The sequence below is a fragment of the Puma concolor genome, chromosome E2, assembly GCF_028749965.1.
Source record: "Puma concolor isolate L17-30 chromosome E2, mPumCon1.1.hap2, whole genome shotgun sequence".
In the NCBI taxonomy this organism is placed as follows: domain Eukaryota; kingdom Metazoa; phylum Chordata; class Mammalia; order Carnivora; family Felidae; genus Puma; species Puma concolor.
Genome location: NC_141681.1, coordinates 55,515,756 through 55,530,546, shown reverse-complemented (window position 1 = coordinate 55,530,546; position 14,791 = coordinate 55,515,756). Strand labels below are relative to the sequence as shown.

General features: G+C 53.6%; 2 protein-coding genes across 3 annotated transcripts; one reads left to right on the top strand and one right to left on the bottom strand.

Moving 5' to 3' along the window:
- Nucleotides 1-432: 432 nt before the first annotated feature.
- On the top strand, nt 433-4,741 carry LOC147573768 (kallikrein-1-like). The gene is made up of 5 exons (XM_086690556.1): nt 433-550; nt 1,975-2,134; nt 3,363-3,649; nt 3,787-3,923; nt 4,539-4,741. The coding sequence occupies exons 1-5, from the start codon at nt 433-435 to the stop codon at nt 4,692-4,694; spliced, it is 858 nt and encodes a 285-aa protein (XP_086546682.1). The 3' UTR covers nt 4,695-4,741.
- A 292-nt stretch (nt 4,742-5,033) lies between these two features.
- Nucleotides 5,034-13,891, bottom strand: LOC147573767 (uncharacterized). 2 transcript variants are annotated; one of them, XM_086690557.1, is made up of 5 exons: nt 13,757-13,891; nt 12,772-12,972; nt 6,504-6,650; nt 5,969-6,097; nt 5,034-5,782 (listed from the first exon to the last, which is right to left on the bottom strand). In XM_086690557.1, exons 2-5 carry the CDS (start codon nt 12,965-12,967, stop codon nt 5,580-5,582), a joined length of 675 nt encoding a protein of 224 aa, XP_086546683.1. In that variant the 5' UTR covers nt 12,968-12,972; nt 13,757-13,891; the 3' UTR covers nt 5,034-5,579. The 2 variants fall into 2 exon arrangements, with proteins under 2 accessions (XP_086546683.1, XP_086546684.1); XM_086690558.1 differs by having other exon boundaries at nt 5,034-5,690.
- Between the last annotated feature and the right edge of the window lie 900 nt (nt 13,892-14,791).

Sequence of the window (14,791 nt, the reverse complement as noted above, 5' to 3'; positions counted from 1 at the left end):
CTGGCGTGTTGGCTCCAAGTGGTGCGGGGAGAAGGGAATCGGAGCCCCTCAGCTGGTGTTTGAGGATACCCTGGGTCTTCAGGTGTGTGACCTTCCTTGGGGTTCAGGTATATATCGGACTTTGTATTGGAGGTCATTGATTCCTCCGTGCTCCTGTTTCTTCTCACCCCCCCCCCAACTCCCCTCACCGGCTCTGTCTCCAAGAGCAGGGGCCCAGGAGCTCCAGGCCCTGCCCTGTCTGGCCTCAGGCCCCAGGAATGCTTCCAGCACAATCAGGGCCCGCAGAACAACAGGTGCTTGCTCTCCCGCCCCTTCCACAGCTCTGGGGTGGGAGGAGGTGTCCAGCCCCCAGGAGGCAGCGGGGGCAGGGCCTTGGCCAGCATCTGGATGCCAGCAGGGCAGGGGCGGGTCCTCAGGGTGGGGAGGGGGTGGATGAAGGCTTTAAAATGCTCCTTGGGGAGGCTCCTGAGCTCCAAGCTCACCACCTGCCTGCCTGTGGTCACCATGTGGTTCCTGGTTCTGTGCCTTGCCCTGTCCCTGGCGGGGGCTGGTGAGACAGAGGGATGGGAGGGGGAGGGGGAGAGTGGACCCCACTTTCATGCTGCCCTCACCCCCAATAACTTCTTCCTCTCCCACAGTCCATCCCAGGCCGGGTCCCAGGCTCTCTCCCAGCCCCTCTTCTGTGGTCACAGTTCCCACTATTGTGCTAGGTCCTGCTCCCTCCCAGGAACCCCCCAAATTTTCTCCTCCTCCCCACTCCGACCCCTGCCCTGAGCCACTTTACCAAAAGGGCAGAGGCTGGGCCATCTGTCTCTCTCTTTGGGGGACTCCTGCTCTTGCAAGGAGTGCCCCCAGTCCCAGCAGATCCTGGGACCCCGACAGCCCCCTTCTAGTCCTTAGTGGTTCTCTGTCTGTAGCTCCTGAGTCCCCACATCCTTCCATACCCTGGTGACTTTTCCCTTCCAGCTGTCAGTTCTCAGCTAGGTCCTCCAGTCCCTAGCATCTGGTTTCCCTCAAATCTTCCCGAGACTCCCTAAATTCCATCAGACACCTGTACTTCTCCCCAAACAGACTCCATGACTCCAGGTGGACCCGCTTCCCCTCCTGGTGTGAGGATTCTACAGATGTCTCTTCCTTCCCCACCTCTTTGCCGCTGAACCCCGGTCCAGCACCCCCAGCCTTCTCCCTGAGGAAGAACACCCAGAACCCCCAACCACACACTCCTTTCCTTGTGGAATTTCCTTCCCCCGCCCACGCTCCAGCCCTCCCCAAATGCACCCCTCCTGTGAAGCTCTGTTTTTCTAGACTTCCCTCCAGAATCCCAAGTACCTTCAGAGCCCAGCTGTCTTCCCCGACCTCCTGCAGGACCCCAACATGTGATTCTAAAACCCCACACCAAGTGGGAACGCAGGGAGGACCCACAGCTGCTTGGCCCCAACACATCTCCACCTTCCTTCCTCTCCGACACCACCCCCAGAAGAACCCCAGATCCCTCCAACACCCTCAGACCGTGACCCTAATCTCCATGAGAATCACCCAATCCCAGAAGAACTATCATCTGGCTCTCCCTCCTCCTGAGCCCCATCCCAGTCCTGACCCCAACCCTAGTCCAGGACCCCAGACCCCCAGAGGACCCTCTCCCAGTCCCAGTCAAGAGGCACCAAATCACCCCTGAATCACCTGACCCCCACACCACATGCTGCCCCAGACGCTGCCTTCTTGTCTCCTGCCTTATCCCTGTGGTTGGCTCTGCCCTCAGCAGTCTCCCCCGCCAGGACCCGCCACCAACCCACAATCCCAGGGCAGGCTCCAGACTTCCAGGCCCTTCCCATACCCCTTGCCCGTCTCCCCAGACCTCCAGCCCTGCTCCTCTGGACCCATGTCCCCCCAACCCCACCGCACAGCCCTCTCTCCTAGCCCAGGCCTTCCTGGTGCCACCTCCCCACCTGCTCTGACCTGGCACCCTCTCTACAGGTGCTGCGCCCCCCATCCAGTCCCGGATCATAGGAGGCTGGGACTGTAAGAAGAATTCCCAGCCCTGGCAGGCAGCTCTGTACCATTATAGCAAATTCCAGTGCGGGGGCGTCCTGGTGCACCCCCAGTGGGTGCTCACAGCTGCCCACTGCATAAATGAGTGAGTGGGGGCAGGGGGTCTGGGGGGGGGCGGTCTGTGCTCCCACAGGAATAAACAGTGGGCACTGTCCCGGGTTAACCTCAGGGGAGGCTGGAGGACTGAGAGAAAGAAAGACATTCCTGGTCTAGGTCATGGAGAGTGGCAGGGACAACCCCAAGAAAGCCCTCCACTGGTACCTGTGTCTTTTCATCTCTCCTTGTAAATGTCTTCCTGTGTCTCCCCCTCCTGCCTCCCTGTGTCTCTCCATAACTGGCTCTGTTGTGTGTCTGTCTGTATGACTAAGATTCTTCTCGGTCTCCTTCTCTTTGGTCTCAGCGCCTCCGTGTCTCTCCAGGTCTCTGTCCATCTCTGGGTCCCTCTGCTGCATCCCTGTCACTGTATGTCTCACTCTCCACCTCTGCCCCTGGGTCTCTGCCTCACTCCCAGTGCTGCTGAGCACCCCCCAGGATGGGACCCCAGAAAAAGGAAGGGATTATCCCCATATGTCTCTGTGTGAGGGGTCTTCTCACGTGCTCAGCCCCTCCCTCCAGGACAATGATCCACTCCAGGGGGACACGGGGAAGGGCTGGTTTCAGCTAGAGCCTAATGGGAGCCCTGGAGGAAGGAGGAGGAGAAAGAGGAGGAGGAGGGGGAGGAGGAGGAGGAAAGGGTGGGAAGGTCTGGGGAGGGAGGGGGACGCCGTCCTTGGGCTGGGGGCCAGGCCACCCGCTCCTGGGGAGCCAGCCCCACAGCCCCTGCTGCAGCTGAGCAGGTCCCAGGCCCTCCCCGCCCCCATGCTCCCTTCCTGTTCTCTCTCGTTCCCGCCCCCCCCTCCACTGCCTGTGTTCCTCACTCTCTCCCTTTGCTTCCTCTTCCCTCAGTCACGTTGCGTGCTGCCCCGGCTCCTTCCAAGTCTGTTCCTTCACTTCTTCTTCTTCCCCAGGACCCTTCCTTCTGTCTCTGTCTCCTTTGGGCTCTGTTTCTGTCTTCCCTCTGCCTCTCATTCCCTCTCTCCTTTTCTGCTCTCTCCTTTTCACTCTGTCTTTGTCTCTGGCTTTGATCTTGTCACATCCTTCTGTCTTTCACTCACTGTCTTTTCTTCAAAGCTCTTTACCTTCCCAACTGTCTCTCTCTCTCCATGGTTACTCCTTGTTTCTCTCTCTCTCTCCCCGCGACACACACCCCCAGGCTCCCCATCGCCCTTTCCCCCTCCTCTCTCCTCATTCCCTGGGGCCCCCTCTGTCCCCAGCAATTATCAGCTGTGGCTGGGTCGCTACAACCTGTTTGAGCACGAAGACACAGCCCAGTTTGTCCAGGTCAGTGGTAGCTTCCCACACCCTGGATTCAACCTGAGTCTCCTGGAGAACCACACCCGCCTCCCGGGAGAGGACTACAGCCACGACCTCATGCTGCTCCGCCTGGCAGAGCCCGCCCAGATAACCGATGCTGTCAGGGTCCTGGACCTGCCCACCCAGGAACCCCAAGTGGGGAGCACCTGCTACGCCTCCGGCTGGGGCAGCATCGAACCAGATAAGTGTATGCCGGGGCCAGACCCTGCAGCCTGGAGCCCAGACCCTTGGGTGTAGGGAGGAGGGGCTGGGGGCCCGGACTCCAGGGTCTGAGGGAGGAGGGGCCAAGGAGCCACTTGGGGTCTTTTCGTCTCTGTTCTGTAGTCACATACCCAGACGATCTCCAGTGCGTGGACCTCAAACTCCTGTCCAACGATGTGTGTGCCAAAGCCCACTCCCAGAAGGTGACAGAGTTCATGCTGTGTGCTGGATACTTGGAGGGCGGCAAGGACACCTGTGTGGTGAGCCAGTCTGTCCCCCCTTCCCCTCCCTCCTGGGCCTCAAGGTGCTGGGGGAGGGGACTCGGGCTCTGGACTGCTGCTGAGAGCTAACTGGGCATCTGTCTCTGCGGCTTCCAGACTGTATCTCCCCCCAACCAAGCCTCAGCGCCCTCTCCCTGCCCCCTTTCCTTCCCACACCCCCATCCTAGTATCACGGGCACCTCCCTCCACCACATCAGAGTTCACCTGTCCCTCCCTCATATTTACTGTCTAGTCAGAGATAGCTGTTTGGGAGAGGTGACATCAGAGGGGAGTCCTGAAGGCAGAAGGGTCCGGTAGATGGATTCCGCTCCTCTCCCACTGACCTGTCGGCTGGGACGGTTCTGGACCCTGCACCCTGTGCAGAAACTGAACCCTGAAGTCCCATCCCCGCTGGCCATGACTCCAGCCGCTGTCTTCTCTGTTGGAATCCCGCCGGCCCTCTGGCAGTGGACTGTGGAGAGAACCGTGTCCTCTCCCGGGGCTGGGGAGTCACCGTCTCGAGCTCTGTGAGCCCAGGTGTGAGAGCTGGGGCTCCACAGGCAGAACCCCGCCGCCATGGCTGACCTTTGTCATTCTCTCCCCCTTGTGCTGCAGGGGGACTCCGGGGGGCCACTGATCTGCAATGGCATGTTTCAAGGAATCACGTCCTGGGGCCACATCCCATGTGGCAGCCCCAATATGCCTGCTGTCTTCACCAAAGTGATTTCGCACCTGGAGTGGATCAGAGAAACCATGACAGCCAACCCTTGAATGCCCCCATCGTGTTTCCTACCCCAGTAAACTCAATACGCATCAGATTCACCTCACGTTTGCTGTCCTCTGGCCTTCCAGGCCCTGCGCACCTGGAAGCTGGGGACCCACCCCGCCCAGTCTAGAGCCCGGTCCTCTCAGTCTCTCGCCAGGAAGCTTATGAGCTGGGGGAAAGGAAGGAGTAAAGACAGGTGTAGACAAACCGGCACAGAGAGAGGCTCAGACCCTAAAGGGCCAGGCAGGGACTCAAGACCGGTTCGCACGCCGGTTCACACACGCTGGGCCCGACCCTGCCCCGGGGAGAGAGGACGCCACGGAGGGTCACACGTGGAGGTTGTGAGGCACCCAGGTTTTATTGTGGCAGAGAAGTCCGGAAGTGGGGGGGGGGGGGGGGAAATGTGTTTGCAGGCCACGCCTTTCTGGGGAGGGGCCAGTTCCGCAGAAGGGCGGAGCTACATCCAGAGGCGGTGAGCGTTGTGACCGGCCCGGGGTCCCGACCGCGTATCCAGGGGCGGGGCTCCCCCTCTAAGGGGTAGGTGTCGAGACCGTGGAGTGCAACTTCGGGGCGTGGCCTAAGAGGGCCAACCATCCGGGGGCGGGCCCTAGCTAGGCCCAGGGGCGGGGCCACACCAGCCGGTTGCGCTGCACGCAGCGCACAGAACTGGAGGGGGCGGTGTCGCGCTGTAGGAGGGAAGGCAGGTTGAGGACTCCGTGGGCGGGAACAGAGCCGAAAAGGGAAACCCCAAGCTCGAGGGGTGGGGGTTTGTCGCCTGTGCTCAGAAGGCACGGCCTGTTCTTTGGCAGCGGGGCCACGACGGAAGGGACGGGCCCGGTATGTTGGCTGCGGTTACCGGTCAGTTTCCTGCGAAGCTCGGGTGCAACTGTTTAGAGAGGCTCGAGGGGGCGCCCCTCGGGGGTGAGTGCACTGGACAGGTCCCGGCTGAGCTTGCGGTCCGCGTCGGACTGCAGTTCGGACGCGCGTCTCCGAGCTTTCTGCTGCGAGACCCACCGACGGCAGCTCAGACGCCGCTCCATGAAGGGCGAACTTCTGCCCCACATGCCCAAGTGGTTTAAGTAGTTCAGCACTCCTGGGGGCCGGGGGCTGGTGAGCGGCTGAACTCCGAGCCCCGCCGCAGGCCCCGCGCCACCCCTCGAGGCGGCCTCCCCTCCGGTCCGCCCCTATCCGGCCCCAGGCCCTGCCCCGAGTCCTCTCCCGGGCCCCGCCCCCTGCCCTACCGAGGCACCGCCCCTTTCTCCCGAGGTCCCGCCCTCACCGGCCAACAGCATCAAGGCGCCGGCGCCCCAGCACAGGTAGGTGGTCACCAGGTAGGATACCTGTGGCGTCGGGTGTAGCGTCTCACAGTTGACTACAAAGAGCGTCAGACTGAGAACGATCAGGAACCCTGCACTGGGGTGGGGCCGGAGAGACGGACACAAAGGCTGGACAGGAACCCCAGGATACCCCCATAAAGAGAAGAGAGACAGAGACAGCCTCTCCCCTCCCACCCTCCGTGACAAGCAGGTGTGTGTGCATACACAGGCACACAAACTCCTGTGCAGACACAAAGACACCCGGAGAGAAGCAGAAAGAAAAAGAGGGAAGCAGGAAGGGGAGACAGATGCCCCCGACACTCACCCCGACTGAGAAATTTAAAAATAGAGCTGAAAGAGTGGGGCAGAGATCCCAAGAGACGTTCAAAGACAGAGTCAGCAGGACAGAAATCTTGAGATACACCTCCCCAAAGCCAAAAAGAGAGTCCTGGGGCAAGACACTGGGGGTATCTTCCCTTCCCCCAGGCCAACACTTACCAGTGCTGAAGCTGAGAAAACTGAAGACAAGGTCGATCTTAGTAAGGCGTCGGAAGACTGGCCGGAAGGAGAGGCACATGAAGGGGAGGAGGATGAGACACAGGGTCAGGGCCAGCATCATGAAGCCCATGCTCATATGGATGAGAACTGGAGGGAGAGGAAATGCTGCAGTCATCCCCAGATGCTCTCCAAGGTCACCCTCCAAACTCACCCTACCGACAGCCCATGGGCAGCCCAACAGACACCCCCAAAGTTTGGCTGCAGACAACCTCAACATCACCCCACTTCCACCACCAAAGTCCCTTCTAAGAAATCCTAAAATCTCTCTCTCTCAGAGTCACCCCCAGGCACCTGTAAAGTCAAAATCATCCCTAATGGTACCCTCAAAGTTGTCCCAATCACCCCCACCTACTCCAAAGTCCACCCTCGTAATCAACCCCACCCATACTTCCAAGGTGACCCCACAGATGACCCTTAAGCCATCCCCACTCACATCCTCAAAGTCACCCCACAGAATCATCTCAATCTTTTCTAGAGTCATCCCCACAGACACCTCCAAAGTCATCCCACTCATACTCCCAGAAGGCATCCCACAGCATCTCACAGTAATGCCCTCAGTATCACACCCAGACACCCCCAATGGCACCCTCAAAATTGTCCAAGACACTTTAGTTCCCCTAGTCTCCAAAGACACCCTGCTTCTGCTCAGGCGTCTCCCATTCACATCCCAAGGTCCTCTAGTGATCCCATTTTTACACCCAGAACCTCCCCCCATTATCACCCCCATTCACACCGCAGAGCCCTCCCACAGACATTCTCCAAATCACCCACCTCGATCCCCAGAGCGTACACACTCTGATGTACACACAAGAAAAACTTCCAGATACTTGAAAACCACAGAACCACACTCAGTTTCAGTGAATATTTATCCAATGTACATTTCAGAACAAGAGTTTTGGCCCCTTCTGAGAATTACATCTCTTTTTAGCCCTTCTCTACATTGCCTACTTTTGAACAGTGCAAGACTGTCTCAGCCAAATGAGCTAAGACTCCATCCGCTTTGTTTCTGGCAAACTGCGTATCTCTAACACATAATCAGAAAGCAAAAGCTGGGACATATATACAGAATAGCAATAGTGCTCTGGGGATCAATCAATCACATAATCCTGGTTGAGGGATTCTCATGACATACCCTGCTTTCTGGGGGCCACCAAAATAGTCATATGACTCCACCTGAGTCAATCACAGTGCCCCATACCCCAGACCACGGTGATTGGCCCAAAGATGGGCATATGACCAAAATCAACCAGTCAAGCTCTGCCCTGGGACTTTCTCTGACTGAAGCTGCCAAGAGCTCTCGTTCCTCTAGTCAGGAGGTTTATGAGCTTGGAGCTTCCTGGCCTTGGACCTAGCCTCATGGGGGATAGGAGATCTGATAGGGTAAAACTAAGAAAGGAAAGCAGACGAGAGGAGAAAGAGAGTTGAGATGACATGCAAGTCCCTGGCTCTTGTCAACCCAGAGATGAGCCCACTTTGTGGTTTGGTCAGAAGTAGACATTTGTGGCTTACCTCTCCGACTCACCCTCCTGCCTGTTCCCCACTCTCAGCCCCAGTTATAAGCTAATCAGTGCATTGCATCGCTCTGGCCGCTATACTTGGTTTGAGGTGCTCATGTGACCCAGCCACACAAGACTTTTGCAGGAACGTTTTGTGTTCTTTTTCCTGCCGGGCTTGAGCCCACATTGTTAGCGGTTCTGCCAGCTGCTTGTCTTCTCTCAGATCCATTGCCCATGCCTCCCTATTCTGTGTTGCAAAGACTACATTTCCCAACCTCCTTTGATCACTGGCTTATCAGTACGTTTGGCTAATGGGAGGCATTGGCAGAAGACTGGCTCTGGAAGACGAGAACAACCCAGTGTATTTATTTCCCTCCCCCCAACCCCCACCTCAGCTGGTGTCTTTAGCAGTAGGTTCATTTTTTTTTTTTTTTCTGTGATTCTAGCCACCTCTAAGCAAATAGCACTACGAGTCTATGCCTTCCCGATGGCTCCAGCTTCCAGGCTCTGGTAATACTACCTCTCTTCTTTGTTCTTCTGGGCTAAAGGGTGTAGCAGCTTCTTGAGTTGCTAATCTCTGCTTTGCCTCACCATTACCTAGTCAGCTTCTCAGCTATTCTGTTACCCATGAAATCAATCCCCTATATTTACTACCCTCTAAAGCACCTAGAATGATTTATTTTCCTAACTAGATCCTGACCTGCCACTAGGGGGAGCCTTGAGAATGAAGCCAATCCAAGTAGCCAAGAAACAGACAGATAGTAATGTGTCTGATACTATCACTTGGACTCTTGAATTCAGCCATGCCTGAAAGCATTCCTACTCCCACTCCTTTTCATTTGGGTGAGACCATAAGTTCCTTCACTCAAGCTACTTCACGTTAGAGCTTCTGTTACTTGTGATCCAAAGACTCCTGACTAATTCAAATCCCTTCCATAAGTTGGCAAGGAGTGCAGGATTCAATGCTGCCTACATACCACCCACTAAAATCACAAACTCTAACACACACACACACACACACACACACACACACACACACAACCAGAATTGAATGTTCATCAACAATCTAGAGGGAGAAGGACTCCTCAAGCTGAGAAGCAATTGGTAAAGTCACAGAGGCAAAGCTGGATAAATAAGAACATAAAAATTCTAAATTTCTACACCTTAACAAAAGACCCTCATAACCTGTATGTTGTGTCTTTATGCCAACCATAAAGGATTGTACATTCTGAGAATTCAGTAAATGCTGTTTTACTTTAAAAAAGAGAACTATAATACTGCCTTGTGTGCTTTTAAAGTGATAAACATACACAGTATATACAGAGACATGCTTCTGTGTGTGTGTATATGTATGTGTTTGTATATGTTTATATGGTCATACCATTTAAGAATAGCCATTTTCTCATATGTGTAGAAAATATAACTGGAGGAACACATAAGAGCTTAAAAATTGCTTAGTAGCAGGGCCCTGGGTGGCTCAGTAGATTAAGTGACCGACTTTGTCTCAGATCATGACCTCGAGGTTCCTCTGTTCAAGCTCTGTGTCAGGGTCTGTGCTGACAGCTTGGAGCCTGGAGCCTGCTTGGGATTATGTGTCTCCCTCTCTCTCTCATCCCCTCCCCTGCTCACACTCTGTCATTCTCTCTAAATAAGCGTTTAAAAAAATTTTTTTTTAATGGCTTAGTAGCATCAGTCACCCCCCAGGAAGGGGAATGGGTGGGATGGGAGACAGAAATGTAAGGGAGACTCTTGCACTTGTTAAAGTGCTGAACCATATAAATATATTCCTCGTTCAAATAAAATAAAAGTAACTTAAATCTTAAAATAAAGAAAAAATTTTAAATCACACGAAGTTAACATTTAGGAACAAATGGGAAATGTAATGAACGTTCACCTCTCTTTTTTGTCTTCCCAGCACCTTTGGAAACCAGTCCACGTTTGGGGAATTTCCCCCAATGTATGCATCCACACTTTCCAGTAAGGAAACCAGCCTCCCTTAAGGCGAAGACCTCGGCACGTGACCAGGATCCACCAATAAAGAAGAGCCACGCTAGGCTTGGCATTCACAGCCAGAGGTAGGCATGGACTCTCTTCTGGTAGGTGTGGCCACTGCTACCTCCAGAGTCCCAGGGAACCTCCAGAGGTTCCCCAGTGGAGTCCAGATCTAGAGAGCAAGCTGTAGTATGAATGCCCAGCCAGCCAGTCCTCCAGGGAATTTTTGGGGCATGCTCCCGATCCCTTGGCCCCTGGAGCCCAATTCTCTGGCCACACAGAGATTCTTCAAACTCCCGCAACATTGTTTGTAAATCCATTTCCTGCTTACACCAGGTTTAATTGGCTTCTGTTGCTTGTCATGAGAATCCTGACATATCAAAGCCTTACAAAGTCTCCTCAGCCCTTCAGAAACCCTGCTATTCCAGTCTTGGGCGTCTACCCCAGGATAAGTTTGCTCCATTGATGTATCATAAATATGGAAGAAAGTTGTCCACCCGGCATCCATTCCCATTCTGTCAACAGCAACTTGACTTTCCTCAGAGGAACTCTGTGCCCACCCTCTGTCGTTGTGCTTTCGGACAGAAATGACCCCTCCATTGACTCTGAAGAAAAGTGTGTGATCCAGACCCAGCCAATCGCAGCATGACATCTTCCTGTTCAGTGCGGGTGGGTGCAGGAGGAGGGAGAATCCCAGGGAAGTAAATCTGATCCCATCAGAGCTCATCCTGAGATCTTTGCTTGAGGGCTACAGAAGACAACTTGCTCTCCTTTTCCCATGGTCGTTCACAGAAAGGACAGAATCTGGGTGCTGCTGATGCCCCATCACCACAGCTTGCCTGAGGGCCCCACACAGAGGAAGCCTTCATAGACAGATTCCCTATTGACAGGCTTTGAGCACCTGGATCCAGCAGTACCTGAACTCGATAGATCTATGCCTCTGGACTTTACCATAACTTGAAACCATATTTGTCTTGCTTACACCGACTTGAGTTTGGGAGGTATACAAGAAAGAGATATTGAAAATAAATAAATAAGATTAATACCACACAGTGTTCTGGAAGTTTCATAAACTTATTTGAGATCTGAAGCGAAGATAGGTGCATTGGCTGAAAAACGAATTCCCTAGGAGAATAATAGCCCACCCTGGTGTAGCACTTAATATGTGCCAGGCGCTGTTCTAATTCCCCTACATGTTTTAACTTGCTAATTCTCCCAACAGCCCGTGAATAGGGATTACTACCACTACCATTTTATTTTATTTTTTTAATTTTTTTAACGTTTATTTATTTTTGAGACAGAGAGAGACAGAGCATGAACAGGGGAGGGGCAGGGAGAGAGGGAGACACAGAATCTGAAACGGGCTTCAGGCTCTGAGCTGTCAGCACAGAGCCCGACGCGGGGCTCAAACCCACGAACCGTGAGACCATGACCTGAGCTGAAGTCGGACGCTTAACCAACTGAGCCACCCAGGTACCCCACCACTACCATTTTAGAAATGAGGAAACTGAGGCACAGAGAGGTGAGAGAATGTGCCTAAGATCACCCAGCAACCAAAGGGTTGAGCCAGGATCCAAACCCAGGCATTCTGGCTCCAGGTTCTGGACTGCCTCCTGTTGCAATGCTCAAAAGCACTGGAAACACACACAGAGACATAAGATAAAGCAAAATGTTTCCGAAGGAGCTGGAAATTTCCTTTTTTTAAAAAAATCATCTTTTTGGGGCAGCTGGGTGGCTCAGTCGGTTAAGCGTCTGACTTCGGCTCAGGTCATGATCTCGCAGTTCGTGAGTTCGAGTCCCACGTCGGGCTCTGCGCTGACCGCTCAGAGCCTGGAGCCTGTTTCCGATTCTGTGTCTCCCTCTCTCTCTGCCCCTCCCCCGTTCATGCTCTGTCTCTCTCTGTCTCAAAAATAAATAAATGTTAAAAAAAAATTTTTTTTTAAATCATCTTTTTAAAGGAACTATTTTCGGGGCATCTGGGTGGCTCAGTGGTTGAGTGTCTGACTTCAGCTCAGGTCATGTTCTCGTGGTTTGTGAGTTCGAGCCCCACATCAGGTTCACTGCTGTTAGCACGGAGCCCACTTCGGATCCTCTGTCCCCCACGCTCTCTCTGCCCCTCCCCCACTTGCGCTCCCTCTCTCAAAAGTTAACAATACATTTTAAAAAACCTATTTTAGGGGCGCCAGGGTGGCGCAGTCGGTTAAGCGTCCGACTTCAGCCAGGTCACGATCTCGCGGTCCGTGAGTTTGAGCCCCGCGTCAGGCTCTGGGCTGATGGCTCAGAGCCTGGAGCCTGTTTCCGATTCTGTGTCTCCCTCTCTCTCTGCCCCTCCCCTGTTCATGCTCTGTCTCTCTCTGTCCCAAAAATAAATAAACGTTGAAAAAAAAATTAAAAAAAAAAACAAACCTATTTTAAAAAGCGAGGGAGAAAATGATGGTGACTTTAACATCTAATCGTGAGGCAGATTGGTTTCCGGTGAATTGTAATGCTCTTCTCATGAGCTGTGACAGTCCTGTTTCCCTGTCTCCTCAAAAGCCATGTATAACTCCAGGAGACTTCTCCACAAGTCCCTTCAGAGAATCTCCAGAGACCCTCCTGAGAATTCTAAACATTTATCCCCAAGAACATGCAAAGAACTTCCCCCAGAGATTCCCACCCCTGATAATTTCCCAAGATGCCCCACTTCGAGTGCCCCATAGTCTGTCCAGCCTCCTACTGACCGGTGACTTGGCCCAGGCTGACACACTTGTACTTCTTGCAGTCTGTCCAGAAGCCCAGGTAGCCAGTGTAAGAGCCCTGCAAGTACGCCAAACGTCCATCCACCACGCTGAGCATCATCAGGGCTGCGAGGATGCTGAAGACCAGAGACCAGCCCCGCAGGATGAACTTGCGGTCCTCCTCCCAGGAAGAGACCATGTCCGCTGGGAAAGAGTAGAGTTCTCGGGTCCACATCCACCTGCACCACACTGCAGCCAGCCACAGCCACGTCTCCACCTCCACCCAGACCCCAGTCCCAACCCCGTCCCCATCTCTGATCCCAAATGCACCCTCACTCCCATCTCTAACCCTGACGTCCAGCCCAGCCTTCGCCCACAACCCCATTCGGAGCCCAAACCTACTTGTTTTGTCTCCACCCCCATCCTCCAGTCCCTGTTCCCCAAACCCCAGCTCCATCTCTGCCCTCGACCTCAACTGCTTCTCTAGACCCCTGTCACAAATCCCCACCCGGGACACGGACAGCTGCGACGTGGGTTCCACAGTGTGCTCATGAGGCCAAGACCCATGGTGCCAGCAGAACGAAATGCCAGTGGCGTGCCCTGCGTTCACCAAGCCCCCTGTGATCCTACCAGACTTCCCAACTGGCAGGGAAATCCTGTCCCTCCCACTACTCACCTCCAGCCACACGAGACTTCACAGGGTTCCTCTCACACCGCGAGCTTTCCTACCTCAGCAATTCAAGAAGCAGCCCAGGCTGCTCCTTCTGCCTGGGGCACCCTTCTCCCACCTGTGCCCAGACTGCCTTGGCCACCCTTTAGATCTCACCTCCCACGTCACTCCACCCACATCTCCCATCCTGAGCCTCCCAGCCCAGCCCAACTTCAGTTCTTGGCAAGGTCGCCCACCAAGTGCTCCCTTATCAGTGCAACACGCAAGTCTCCTTCACTGGCATCCCTTATCTCACTACTTTTTCCCTACCCATCTTACCGAACAGACCCCCTTGAGGGTAGAGAACAGATCTCTTCTTTTTCCCACTGCACCTCCATCACCTGGTACAGAGCCTTTGCTGGTTGTTAAAGTAAAAAGGTAACAATTGAGGGGCACCTGGGTGACTCGGTTGGTTAAGCGTCCCACTCGTTTTTTTTTTTTTAATTTTTTATTTGAACGTTTATTATTTTTGAAGGAGACAGAGAGACAGAGCATGAGCAGGGGAGGAGCACAAAGGGAGACACAGAATCCAAAGTGGGTTCCAGGCTCTGAGCTGTAAGCACAGAGCCTGACGCGGGACTCAAACTCACAAAGCAGGAGATCGTGACCTGAACCGAAGTCGGACGCTTAACCGACCGAACCACCCAGGTGCCCCAAGCATCCCACTCTTGATTTCAGCTCAGGTCATGATCACTGTTCGTGGGTTCAAGCCCCGCATCAGGCTCAGCGCTGCTGGTGCGGAGCCTGCTTGGGATTCTCTCTCTCTCCCTCTCTCTCTGCCCCTCCCCCTCCTCAAAAATGAAAATAAATCAACATTTTTTAAAATGGTAATGATTGAATGCATGGGTGTATGAACTGGTAGACACATCCATGGTTATCTATGTATAGTAATTCCTTCCTGTCCTGTGGCATGTCTCAATTTGGGTTTCAGAGAAGGTTGGGTCTAGGACTCAGGCACGAGCTTTGGAGGATGAAGAAAGTGTCTTTGAGAGTCAAAACCAGTATCTGTGAAGTGCAAAAAATTCAACAGCTTTCTATTACAATGGGTTCTCGATGCTTTTACACTTCGTCTTTATGACAATCCTGTGAATTATCATTATCTCCTTTGACAGTTGAGGAGTTAGATGGATATTTGTGGAATTAAAGACATAAAAGTTTGCTGGTTTCCTTTTTTCTTTTTTCTTTTCTTTTCCTTTCTTTCTTTTTTATTTGTTTGCTTGTTTGTTTGTTTCTCAAAAGTCTACCACACGAGCCAAAAGAAAGGATGGAGAGAACGCAAGCCTGGATTGGAGGTCTTTGAGGTCAGAGAAGAGG

Excerpts from the sequence above, each read along its gene's own strand:
- LOC147573768 (XM_086690556.1), top strand. The coding sequence starts at position 433 with ATGAAGGCTTTAAAATGCTCCTTGGGGAGGCTCCTGAGCTCCAAGCTC. Across the intron at positions 551-1,974 it reads CCTGTCCCTGGCGGGGGCTG|GTGCTGCGCCCCCCATCCAG; the intron begins GTGAGACAGAGG and ends CCCTCTCTACAG. Across the intron at positions 3,650-3,786 it reads CAGCATCGAACCAGATAAGT|TCACATACCCAGACGATCTC; the intron begins GTATGCCGGGGC and ends TCTGTTCTGTAG.
- LOC147573767 (XM_086690557.1), bottom strand. The coding sequence starts at position 12,967 with ATGGTCTCTTCCTGGGAGGAGGACCGCAAGTTCATCCTGCGGGGCTGG. Across the intron at positions 6,098-6,503 it reads TTTTCTCAGCTTCAGCACTG|GGTTCCTGATCGTTCTCAGT; the intron begins GTAAGTGTTGGC and ends ACCCCAGTGCAG. Across the intron at positions 5,783-5,968 it reads CGCCTTGATGCTGTTGGCCG|GAGTGCTGAACTACTTAAAC; the intron begins GTGAGGGCGGGA and ends CCCGGCCCCCAG.